This window comes from Leucoraja erinacea, unplaced genomic scaffold (assembly GCF_028641065.1).
Source record: "Leucoraja erinacea ecotype New England unplaced genomic scaffold, Leri_hhj_1 Leri_57S, whole genome shotgun sequence".
NCBI classification, from domain to species: Eukaryota; Metazoa; Chordata; class Chondrichthyes; order Rajiformes; family Rajidae; genus Leucoraja; species Leucoraja erinaceus.
In genome coordinates, this window is record NW_026576487.1 from 503,868 (window position 1) to 517,321 (window position 13,454).

General features: G+C 51.1%; 1 protein-coding gene across 1 annotated transcript in view; it reads right to left on the reverse strand.

Annotated features, from left to right (window-relative positions):
* Positions 1-13,454, reverse strand: part of LOC129694216 (protein PRRC2A-like) — a 144,231-nt gene that overhangs the window by 46,908 nt on the left and 83,869 nt on the right. The window contains 3 exon segments of the mRNA XM_055630932.1: positions 664-832; positions 1,997-2,145; positions 11,585-11,799. Of these exon segments, the coding sequence (XP_055486907.1) occupies positions 664-832; positions 1,997-2,145; positions 11,585-11,799 (533 nt within the window).

Below are 13,454 nucleotides of genomic sequence, written 5' to 3' on the forward strand. Positions count from 1 at the left end.
TACCGGGAGATCAGGTAGGTCAAGACAGACTGAGCGGAGGTGTTCAGCGAAACGATCGCCGAACCTGCACCTGGTCTCGCAAATGTAGAGAAGTTGACACCTGGAATAGTGAATTCAGTAGATGAGGTTGGAGGAGGTGAACCTCTGCCTCACCTGGAACTCTGAACCACATGGTACTTTGGAGACTTGTAAGCTTAAGAGTCAGAGAACAATAGAGTGGAAACAGGACCTTCAACCAAACTTGCCTACACTAGTCTCCACCTGCCTGCTTTTAGCCCATATCGCTCCAAACCGGTCCTATCCATGAACCTGTCTAAATGTTTCTTAAGTGCCTGTCCCACTTAGACAACTCTTTAGGCGACTACCAGGGACTAGTTTTAATGGAATTCACCAACGACACATGGAGACAATCTACGACAGCACCTACGACAGCAAAAATTAACGCCCTGTTGCCGAATATTTTGCAGCAGTCGCCCAAAAAAAATATATCGCGTAAGTGGGACAGCCCTTTAAACGTTGCAATAGTACTTGATAAACGTTGAGATAGCACCTGCAAAAGTATTTGAAGTTTTTTTTGAGAATTATTGATACACTAAAAAAACCCACATACTATTGTGTCCACCACTTCAAGCTATCTTCCTATTGCATTGCAGCATCACATACCGGAATGTGTGGTATTCCAGATCCGAGTTCCCAGGTCAGTCGCATTACTCTGACCCTTGGTGCTTTCTTCCGACTTGCTGGTGGAGAGTGTCACCTTCTTTGATTGCTTCTTGGGGAAACCAGGCAAGGAAGCTTGCAGAGTATCCATCCCACAGATTTTAACTGCCTTCTGGTGAGTAAATAGCATTGTTGTGTTACAGACACACACACACATCGTCCCAAGACACGAAACATTCCATGTGCTCTGAGGCTGCAGCTCTGCTGGCCCTGATTTACAATCAGTTCCAGCACCACCTTCAGTCTCAGTTGGCAAGCATGGATCTTACTTTAGACCAGCACTTCTCAACCTTTTTACCCCTGCGGAACCCTTGAAATAATTTTCATGTCTCAGGGAACCCCTACATAAAAATGATTATATATCTTTATTAATCTCTTTCTTTCTCTTTCATTAAGGCAATTCCGTAAGGCAAACGTAATTTTTATTTCTGATAACTGGGTTGAGCAAAAAATAAGGTGTCAAAACGAGACATCAAAAGAGATGCAGATTGAGATGAAGACAAAGACAGAAAAGATCCCCGCACATTAACACCATCCTACACACACTCAGGGCAATTTACATTTATACCGAGCAAATTCACCTACAAACCTGTACGTCTCGAGTATGGGAGCAAACCGGAGCACCTGGAGAAAATGTACAAACTCTGTACAGACAGCACACGTAGTCTGGATCGAATCAGGGTGTCTCCAGCGCTGCAAGGCAGCACCTCTACCGCAACACCACTGTGTCGACCCTTACTTCAGTATTTCGTGCTTATCTTCGGTGCAAACCAGCATCTGCGGTTCCTTCCAACATAAACTGCCATATGCTGAGAGAATGGAACGGCTGGGCTTGTGCACTCTGGAGTTTAGAAGGGTGACAGGGGATCTCATAGAAACATACAAGATTGTTCAGAGTTTGGACACGCTGGAGGCACGAAACATGTTCCCGATGTTGGGGGAGTCCAGAACCAGGGGCCACACAGTTTAAGAATAAGGAGTAAGCCATTTAGAACGGAGACGAGGAAACACTTTTTCACACAGAGAGTTGTGAGTGTGCGGAATTCTCTGCCTCAGAGGGCGGTGGAGGCCGGTTCTCTGGATACTTTCCAGAGAGAGCTAGATAGGGCTCTTAAAAATAGCAGAGTCAGGGAATATGGGGAGAAGGCAGGAACGGGGTACTGATTGGGGATGATCAGCCATGATCACATTGAATGGCGGTGCAGGCTCGAAGGGCCGAATGGCCTCCTCCTGCACCTACTGTCTATTGTCTATAAACCAGCGCGCTTTCGTTTACCTGAAGTAGATGCTCCTCTTTTTTGCGCCGCTCGTCATCCAGGATTCTCCTCTGCCGCTTGGAAATGACTCGGGTGAAGCCATCGTTCATGGGGGATATGGTGGCGTCGTCCGCAGAGACCGTCGGGTGATCGTCAATGATCACCACACCTGCAGCGCGGAGGAAAGAACGGTGAGGCCAGAAGCAAAACAAAGTACTGCAGATGTTGCAAATCTGAAACAAAAAAAAACACTGAAAATCCTGGGAACCCTCAGCATGTGTGGAGAAAGGAGAAAAAAAAAAAAAAAAAAAACACACGTCCCTTCGTCACCTCTCAATCACGTTTCTGATGATAGGTCATCAAACACATTTAATTTCCGCTTCCCACAAATGCAGCTCAACCTGACGAGTTGATGTTCACAAATTCACACGTCATAGGAGCAGAATTGGGCCATTCAGACCATTGAGTCTACTCTACTATTCAATCGTTGCTGATCCATCTTGTCTGCTCAACCCCATTTTCTTGCATTCTCCCTATAACCCTGGACTTTTACCCTCTACCATTCAAGAATCTGTCAACCTCCGCCTGAAAAATACCCAATGTCGTGGCCTCCACAACCGCCTGCCACAATCAATTCCACAGATTCCTCGCCCTCGGAGTAAAGAAATTCCTCCTCGTCTCCTTTCTAAAGGTACATCCTTTTATTCTGATGCTATGCCCTCTGGTTTTAGACTCTCCCACTGGTAGATGCGTTCTCTCCACATCCACTGTATCCAGGCCTTTCACTCTATGCTAAGCTTCAATTAGATCCCCACTCATCCTTCTATACTCCAGCGAGCACAGGCCCAGTGCCGTCAAAATGTCAGCATACGTTTACTCAATCAACCTACAGATAATTTTAGATGGCATTTCTGTTTACCTGACAGGAACGCAATAGTTCCACAATCCCCCTGTACATGGCAGATTAATAATAGTAAATCATAACCTCGACTAATAGATCAAAATGGTAGAGAAAGGGCGGCAAGAATATCTGACAACATCGAAACTTTATTAAATGTGTAGTGGACCTAGCTTTCCAAGTCAATGGGACTTCAGGTCTCGCGCGTGCCCATACTAAAAAGGACTGAAGGATTTCAACCCAAGACGTCACCCATTCCTTCTCTCCAGAGATGCTGCCTGTCCCGCTGAGTTACACCAGCATTTTGTGCCCATCTTAGAACTGCATAGAAAGTGGTTTCTATGGCCAACACCAGGCCAAAACAGCCTGCAACACTATCAATAGACTTGAAGGTAATTCAACTTAAACAAGGCACCTAATGGTTGTGATGAAACAGTCCAGTTTATGGGACAACGGTAAACCGATACTCTGACATGTTTGGGACTTTGGTGAACATTTTTCCAGTGAGCGCAAGTCGAAAGGAAGGAAGACACGGAGTGCTGGAGTAACTCAGCGAGTCAGGCAGCATCTCTGGAGGACGTGTGATAAGGTTCACTTCTTAATAAACAGACAACCGACAAAAACGTGAGGTAAACCAACTCAAGCTTTACTGATCATTAGCCGGCAGAAGTGACGGGGATACACCAGTCAAGTAAGGAATAGACACTTAGAAACATAGAACATAGGTGCAGGAGGAGGCTATTCGGCCCTTCGAGCCAGCACCGCCATTCATTGTGATCATGGCTGATCGCCCCCAAGCAATAACCCGTGCACAAAGATCCTTTAGATAGGAAGATTGATCATTCCTTCTAAATGCAATGGACTGACGTGTAGTACGCAACGGAGCGGACCATGGGCCTTTTTTTCCATCCATTTCAGTAACCCGAGTCGACCCGACTAGCAGTGTAATCAACGTTGCGGGGGAACAGTTTGTGTTAATAAATTATAATTTTGAAAATGAGGAGAAGATTTTTCCCAAATAACTTTTATATTTACGAGGATGTTTCCGTAACTGGCTTCCGTCTCCGCACTAGTATCCTATGGGATTTTTCAGATTCAGATTCTGATTCAATTTTAATTGTCATTGTCAGTGTACAGTACAGAGACAACGAAATGCATTTAGCATCTCCCTGGAAGAGCGACATAGTAAACGATTTAAATAAATAATAATAAATGTCCGGGGGGGGGGGGGGGGGGGGGGTGATTGGCAGTCACCGAGGTACGTTGTTGAGTAGAGTGACAGCCGCCGGAAAGAAGCTGTTCCTCGACCTGCTGGTTCGGCAACGGAGAGACCTGTAGCGCCTCCCGGATGGTAGGAGGGTAAACAGTCCATGGTTGGGGTGAGAGCAGTCCTTCGCGATGCTGAGCGCTCTCCGCAGACAGCGCTTGCTTTGGACAGACTCAATGGAGGGGAGCGAGGAACCGGTGATGCGTTGGGAAATTTTCACCACCTTCTGCAATGCCTTTCGGTCGGAGACAGAGCAGTTGCCATACCATACTGTGATGCAGTTGGTAAGGATGCTCTCGATGGTGCAGCGGTAGAAGTTCACCAGGATCTGAGGAGACAGATGGATCTTCTTCAGTCTCCTCAGGAAGAAGAGACGCTGATGAGCCTTCTTGATCAGAGTAGAGGTATTGTGGGTCCAAGAGAGGTCATCGGAGATGTTGACTCCCAGGAACCTGAAGCTAGAAACACGTTCCACCTCCGTCCCGTTAATGTGGATGGGGGTGTGCGTGCCGCCTCTGGACTTCCTGAAGTCTACAATGAGCTCCTTGGTCTTCTTGGAGTTAAGGGCCAGGTTGTTGGCAGCGCACCATGCTGCTAAGTGCTGGACCTCCTCCCTGTAGGCCAGCTCATCGTTGTTGCTGATGAGGCCAATCACCGTTGTATCATCTGCATACTTGATGATGGTGTTAGTACCATGTACAGGTGTGCAGTCATAGGTGAAGAGGGAGTAGAGGAGGGGGCTCAGCACACAGCCCTGAGGAACGCCGGTGTTCAGGGTGAGGGTTGAAGAGGTGTGCTTGTCTAACCTCACAGACTGGGGTCTGTTGGTTAGAAAGTCCAGTATCCAGTTGCAGAGGGAGGGGTCGATGCCCAGGTTACCGAGTTTGGTGATCAGTTTTGATGGTATAATGGTGTTGAATGCTGAGCTGTAATCGATGAACAGCATTCTTACGTAAGTGTCTCTGTTGTCGAGGTGGGAGAGGGCGGAGTGAAGTGCCGTTGAGATGGCATCCTCCGTACTCCTGTTCTTGCGGTAGGCAAACTGATAGGGATCCAGTATGGGGGGTAGGCAGCTTTTGAGGTGTGCCAGGACCAGCCTCTCGAAGCACTCGGTGATGATGGGGGTAAGTGCAACTGGGCGGAAGTCGTTGAGGCTTGCCGCAGTGGAGTGTTTTGGCACTGGCACGATGGAGGTGGTTTTAAGGCAAGTGGGGACAACTGCTTGGGCAAGTGACAGGTTGAAGATGTCAGTCCAGACGTCTGTCAGCTGCGCAGCACAGGCCCTGAGCACGCGCCCGGGGATGCCGTCAGGGCCAGCAGCCTTACGTGCATTAGTCCTACTCAGTGCCACGTACACGTCGTAGGGGGTGAGTGTGAGGGGTTGGTGATCGGCAGGTAGCACAGCCTTGATGGCTGTCTCTAGATTGTCCCTGTCGAAGCGGCCATAGAAGTAATTAAGCTCCTCAAGGAAGGAGGCGTCGCTGGATGTGGGGGTGATGTTGGAGGGTCTGTAGTCCGTGATGGCCTGGATGCCTTGCCACATGCGTCGGGAGTCGGAGTTGTTGTTGAAGTGCTCCTCAATCCTGAGCTTATGGCAGTGCTTGGCCTTCCTGATGCCCCTCTTCAGGTTAGCCCTGGATGAACTGTAGGCTCGAGCATCACCTGACCTGAAAGCGGTGTCCCGTGCTTTCAGCAGTAGCCTGACCTCGCTGTTCATCCATGGCTTCTGATTCGGGAATATGGTCACCTGTTTGAGGGAGGTGACACTATTGATGGTGCAGTTTATAAAGTCCAGAACAGAGGATGTGTAGGAATCAATGTCCGTGTAAGAGTCAAGGGTGGCCTGGGCTGCAAACGCCTTCCAGTCAGTGTTTCCAAAACACTGCTGAAGTGTGAAGTCCGCTTCCTCTGACCAGACTTTAACTGTCCTCACAGTTGGTTTAACCCGTCTGATGAGTGGGGAGTTCTTAGGGAGCAGGAACAATGAGACGTGATCAGACTGACCAAGGTGGGGGAGGGGGATGGCTTTGTAAGCTTCAGCCATGTTGGTGTAGACTTTGTCCAGTGTCTTGTCTACTCTAGTGGGGAAGGATACATGTTGGTGGAATTTGGGGAGTACAGTCTTCAGGTTGGAGTGATTGAAGTCACCCGCAACAATGAAGGCTGCCTCGGGGTTGTGCGTCTGTTGTTTGCTAATGGCAGTATGCAGCTCTTTCATTGCAAGCTTGGCATTAGCATCAGGAGGGATATAGGCTGCAGTCACAACAGTGGAGGTGAACTCTCTGGGCAGATAGAACGGTCTGCATCTAACCAAGAGGAACTCAAGGTTAGCTGAGCAGTGACTCTCGATGATGGTGGAGTCCGTGCACCATGCTTTGTTTACATAAATGCACAGACCCCCACCTCTGGTCTTACCGGAGTCTGATGTCCTGTCCGCTCGGAGTAAATGACGCCCCGATAGCTGGATGGCGCTGTCAGGAACGTCAGTGTTGAGCCAAGTTTCAGTGAAGATCAGGATGTTGCAGTCCTTGATCCAGTTGTGGGAGGTGATCCTTAGCCGGAGTTCATCCATTTTGTTTGCCAGTGAGCGCACGTTGGCGAGGAAAAGGCTAGGAATCGCTGCCCTGTGTGGGGCTAGCTCTAACCTGGCCTTTAACCCACCTCTGCGTCCCCCGGCGGTGTTTTCGTACGCGTCGCCGTCTGTTGGTGCTTCTGGTGGGCCGAGCTGGCTTGGTGCGCGCTGGTGTTCTGCCGCTTCATTGCTCCGCGTCTGCGTTACTCCGCCAGCGGTCTTCAGCCCCGCGGCTCTGCTGATGGTCTCCAGCCCCGGGGCTTACCTGGCGTTCTCCAGCCCAGCGGGTCGGGTGGCGGTCTCCAGCTCCGCGGTGTTCTCCAGCCCAGCGGGTCGGGTGGCGTTCTCCAGCTCTGGGGTGTTCTCCAGCTCCACGGGTCGGGTGGCGTTCTCCAGCTCTGCGGGTCGGGTGGCGTTCTCCAGTGGCGTTCTCCAGCTCCGCGGTGTTCTCCAGCTCCGCGGGTCGGGTGGCGGTCTCCAGCTCCGCGGGTCGGCTGGCGGTCTCCAGCTCCGCGGGTCGGGTGGCGGTCTCCAGCTCCGCGGTGTTCTCCAGCTCCGCGGGTCGGGTGGCGGTCTCCAGCTCCGCGGGGTCGGGTGGCGGTCTCCAGCTCCACGGGTCGGGTGGCGGTCTCCAGCTCCGCGGGTCGGGTGGGGGTCTCCAGCTCCGCGGGTCGGGTGGCGGTCTCCAGCTCCGTGGGTCGGGTGGCGGTCTCCAGCTCCGCGGGTCGGGTGGCGGTCTCCAGCTCCGCGGTGTTCTCCAGCTCCGCGGGTCGGGTGGCGGTCTCCAGCTCCGCGGGTCGGGTGGCGTTCTCCAGCTCCAGGGTGTTCTCCGGGTTCCACGGGTCGGGTGGCGTTCTCCAGCTCCGGGGCGTTCTCCAGCTCCGCGGTGTTCTCCAGCTCCACGGGTCGGGTGGCGGTCTCCAGCTCCACGGGTCGTGTGGCGTTCTCCAGCTCCAGGGTGTTCTCCAGTTCCACGGGTCGGGTGGCGGTCTCCAGCTCCGGGACTCACCTTGCATTCTCCAGCTCCGCGGGACGGTTGGGCTCCGGGGGTCGGGTGAGGACCGGGCGTCGGGCGAGGACCAGGACCGGGAGTCGGGCCAGGACCGGGGGTCGGGTGAGGGCCGGGAGTCGGGAGTCGGGTGAGGACCGGGAGTCGGGTGAGGACCGGGGGTCGGGTGAGGACCGGGGGTCGGTTGGGCTCCGCGGGTCGGATGGCGGTCTCCAACCCCGCGACTCACCTGGCGGTCTCCAGTCGGGTGCTCTGTTGCTCTGATGAGCTCAGACGGAAGAGGGAGATCGTCCAAAAAGTTGTTGCAGCCGCAGGAACCGAAGTCCAGAAGTTCCTGTCGGCTGTACGAGATGAGTACAAGACTGCTCCGAGTGAGCAGCCTTGAAGCAGGTAAGGGGATCGTCGCTATTTTTCCCATTCTAGGGAGACACAGGGCGTCGCGGTGTGCCCGCGCCGCCGCCATTTTTATATTTTTACGAGGATGTTTCCGTAACTGGCTTCCGTCTCCGCACTAGTATCCTATGGGATTTTTGGTGCGGAGACGGAAGCCGGTTACGGAAATGGGGCCGAAAATTATCCATGAATCTGCCCATGACCGTACTATGTGTTTTTCGTCGAGTGGACTATCTTGCTCGCTATAGGACCTTTGCCCGCGCCTGCCTTTTTCACTAGATCCCTTGATTTCACCAGCCCCTAGAGCTCTATCTAACCCTCTCTTAAATCCATCCAGTGATTTGGCCTCCACTGCCCTCTGAGGCAGAGAATTCCACAAATTCACAACTCTCTGGGTGAAAAAGTTTCTCACCTCAGTCTTGACTTCCCCATGCCACCATTTCAATGAACAAAGATTTGCATGGTGTTTTATACTGTGTGGGTATCACTTAGTCACATTCCAAAGATACGAGTCATGGTCACAAGATGCAGCCAAAATCCATCACTACAGGACCAGTCTGAGCTTGTCTCTTATCAATTAATCGGCACATTTCAAAGGCATCTTATCAGTTGGTACTTCCAGCACAAGATATTTCAAAAGCATTGGTCACTGTCTCAATATACATCACCCGAAGGCAAGCCTGGACTTGTCTCTCTCTCTCTTGGAATACAAGCTACAACCTGGTCAAGTAGTAGTAAACACTGCCCAGTCCATTATCGGCTCTGTCCTCCCCACCATCGAGGGGATCTATCGCAGTCGCTGCCTCAAAAAGGCTGGCAGCATCATCAAGAACCCACACCATCCTGGCCACACACTCATCTCCACGCTGCCTTCTGGTAAAAGGTAATTGCTTGGGGGCAATCAGAACTTGACTTGACTTGGTACAGGAGCCTGAAATCTGCAACATCCAGGTTTAGGAACAGCTTCTTCGCCACAGCCATCAGACTATTAAATACAACTTCAAATCTATGGAGAGAAGGAATAGGTGACGTTTCGGGTCGCGACCTTTCTTCAGTCTGATGTGGGGGTGGGGTGGCGGGAAGAAGAAAGGAAGAGGCGGGGACAGTGGGCTGTGGGAGAGCTGGGAAGGGGAGGGGAAGGAGGGAGAAAGGACGGACTACCTGAAATTGGAGAAGTCAATGTTCATACTGCTGGGGTGTAAACTACCCAAGCGAAATATGAGGTGCTGCTCCTCCAATTTGCAGTGGGACTCACTCTGGCCATGGAGGAGGCCCAGGACAGAAAGGTCGGATTTGGAATGGGAGGGGGAGTTGAAGTGCTGATCAGGTTGGTTAATTGTGACTGAGCGGAAGTGTTGGGCGAAGCCTGTGCTTGATCTCATCGTGTGTTTGTAAAATTGGGACAAGGGCCCTTCTTGAGTACTGGCAGAGATAAGAAAACTGGATGGCCATGAAGCAGTTTATTCATAATTCCTGCTGCTTGTGACCAGTGGTGTCACAGAATGCCTTCTACAGGTTCACTCAACAACTTCAAAGCATTACAATGCTATAATTTTAGAAATGCTTCAATACAATGCCATAAAATTACACGAAAATGCAAATACAAAGATGTAAAAGCCGAACAAAAGTCAGTGTAATCTAATTTGACGTGCGGATCAGAGCATTTAACCATTAAACATTTGCAATTTATCAGGCTCTTATCCGCGCCTCGGCACTTTCATTAGGAGCAATCAATAAAGGAAGAGCAGGAGCCTGATCTGCTTTGAAGATCCATTAAGCTCTCATCGTCAGAGGCAACGGCAGCAACAGCACCTCAAGGTCAGTCAGGCTTAGTCACAAGAGCAAGCTTTGACAACTGAACCGAATGCTGTTGTGAACAATTTTCAGCTCGTTGTTCTAGCAGTCAAAGGGACTGACTGATACATTGAGCAGCCATGCAGTGAACATCATACTGTTTATTTCTTAGGTAGACAAAAATGCTAGAGAAACTCAGCGGGTGAGGCAGCATCTATGCAGCAAAGGAAATCGGCAACGTTTCGGTCCAAAACCCTTCTTCATGCGCTTAGTTTAGAGATACAGCGTGGCAACAGGCCCTTCGGCCCACACCGACCAGCGATCCCCGCACACAAACACTATCCCACACACACTAGGGGACAATTTAAATCCATACCAAGCCAATTAGCCTACAAACCTTTGGAGTGTTGGAGGAAACCACAGATCTTGGAGGAAACCAGCACAAGTCATGGGGAGAACGTACAAACTCAGGATCGAACCCGGGTCTCTGACGCTGTGAGGCAGCAACTCGACCCCTACACCACCTTGCCGCTGTGTGCAAGCAGAGGGAAGGCAGCCGGCATCCGTGGAATTGCAGACGTGGGTTCGATCCTGGGTTCGACTATGGGTGCTGTCTGGACAGAGTTTGCACGTTCTCCCCGTGACAGCGTGGGTTTGCCCCAGTTTCTTCCCACATCCCACAGACGCACAAGCTTGTAGTTTTATTGGCTTCGGTCACAAGTTGTAAACTGTCTCTAGTGTGTAGGATAGTGCTAGTGCATGCGGACCGCTGGTCGGTGCGGACTCGGTGGGCCGAAAGGCCTGTTGCCGCGCTGTATCTCTAAACTAAGCCAAGAAATGTGCTGTTTCCGCATTGCATCTGTAAACTTGAAACATTGAAGCTTTGCTGAAAATATCTGAGGATCATGTAATAAGATTGGCTGAACGTATGATGAGTGTTTGATGAAACTGGGACTGTACTCGCCGGAGTTTAGGATGGGGGGGGGTGGCTGGAAACCTCATTGAAACTTACTGAATAGCAAAAGGCCTGGATAGAGTGGATGTGGAGAAGATGTTTCCACCAGTGGGAGAGTCTAGGACCAGAGAGCACAGCCTCAGAATAAAAGGTCGTAACTTTAGAAGGGAAATAAAAATAATTCTCAAATGAAGAATTTCTTCAGTTGGAGGGTGGTGAATCTGTGGAATTCATTGCCACACGTGGCTGTGGAGGTCAAGTCACTGGGGTTTTTAAGGTGGAGATTGATAGATTATTGATTAGCAAAGGTGTCAGGGGTTTATGGGGAGAAGGCAAGAGAATGGAGTTGAGAGGGAAAGACAGATCGGCCATGATTAAACGCGGAGTAGACTTGATGGGCCGCACGGCCTAATTCTGCTCCTATAAGGTATGAAGATCACAAGTACTTGAACATGCTTGACTCAACTGCTGAGGAGTTGAATTATCACACACATAAGCAAATCACTTGTCGAGTGCAGCGAGATGTGATTATCAGATGGTGCAACGTTTGGGATTTGGACATTTCAAATGTTGCCAGCAGGTCTTGAACATGGGAACAGAATGCTGGAGTAACTCAGCGGGACAGGCAGCATCGCTGGAAGGGAACGGGTGAAGTTTCGGGTCGAGAGCCCTCAAACCGCGCGACTCCGCGATGTTACGGAAAACTGCTACTGCACTTACCCGCATAATTATTCAGGTCAAACTGCGTCAGCATGTCGCTCTTCTCCTTGGCCTTGCCGGGAACCAGCTTGCGGTCCTTCTGCCGGCTGTTGACCTCTGCGATGGCCTGCTGGATGGCAGCCGAATCGCTGGGGATGATGCGATCGACTCTGAACACGGCGCTGGCATTCTGAGAGAGAGCTGCAGGAAGGGGCGGTCCACGTTCTTCCACAGGCCTGCCAATGAAATCGCGTCAACTCTTTGAGCACACCCTCATTCCTTCACTTCAGTGTGTGAACAGAATAGAATAGAATAGAAACAGGTGCAGGAGGAGGCCATTTGGCCCTTCCAGCCAGCACCGCCATTCACTGTGATCATGGCTGATCAACCCCAATCAGTACCCCGTTCCTGCCTTCTCCCCATATCCCCCGACTCCACTATCTTTAAGAGCCCTATCTAGCTCTCTCTTGAAAGTAGCATAAACCTCATGGCCTTAAAGAGGGAGTATGGTCCATCACCGATTTTCCAGCAACTGGTGGTCCATCACCTCCTTTACAACCACGAGAGCGCACTTGAAACCTCCTGTACACGGATGTTGCCAGGACTTGTGAGTGTGAGCTATAGGGAGAGGTTGAGTAGGCTGGGTCTCTATTCCATGGAGCGTAGGAGGATAAGGAGGGTGAGGTGAGATCTTATAGAGGTGTACAAAATCATGAGAGGAATAGATCGGGTAGACGCACATAGTCTTTTACCCAGAGTAGGGGAATCAAGGACCAGAGGACACAAGTTCAAGGTGAAGGGGAAAAGATTTAATAGGAATCCGAGGGGTGACATTTTCCACACAGAGGGTGGTGGGTGTATGGAACAAGCTGCCGGAGGAGGTAGTTGAGGCAGGGACTATCCCACCGTTTAAGAGACAGTTGGACAGGTACATGGATAGGACAGGTTTGGAGGGTTATGGACCAAACGCAGGAAGGTGGGACGAGGGTCGCTGGGACATTGTTGGCCAGGTGTGGGCAAGTCGGGTCTGATTCCACACTGTATACTCTACAAGTCCACCCCAAAACAGTGACGCCTAGGCCGGGTGAGGTGTCCAAAACACGACCTCATCGGGACTTCCGCGGCCGAACTGCGGGTCGAATTCACCCCCTGCAGCAATAGGGGCTCTAGGGGAACTGTCCGGCGGTCCGGCAACTGCAGACCTCTTTGCCGGCAGTTATGAAGGCCCGTTGCTTTCCACTGTCAGCTGCTGATATCTTGGTGTAATATCCCTCAGCTGACCGCTCCTCCAGTATCCGCGTTGGGACTCCTCTGAGACCGAGGCTTGGCCGTGCTCCCCGTTCGCAAAACCCAGATAGTCCAGACTTTTCTAATGCCTCTGGAACAAATTTCGCTTGGGTAGTGCCGGAAAATCAGGAGTGTTGGACGTGCACCGCCATTCTCTTCCTCTGATCTTCAACCTCACCTTTGTAAACCTACGCTGCACTCCCTCAATAGCAAGAATGTCCTTCCTCAGAATTAGGATTCACCACTCTCAAAACTGTACACTCGGGTACTTACCAGGTGCGGTCTCCCACATAGGGCATCTGTACAACCCCAGAAAGGTTTCTCTTTGCTCCTATACTCAACTCCTCTTGTTATGAAGGCCAACATGCCATTCGCTTTCTTCACTGTCAGCTGTACAGTCTACATTCTTGGTGTAATATCCTTTATCATGCGCTATCATTTATTCTGCTCCTCCTCCAACCTCATCTATTGCACCTGTTCGAACCTTCTCTGCACTCCCTCTATAGCAAGGCCTGTCCCTGCTGCCTACATTCATCGGTGTACCATACTGCCTGCTGCACCTGCACCTCCAGCGCAGGCTTGGCGAGATAATCACAAAATGGAT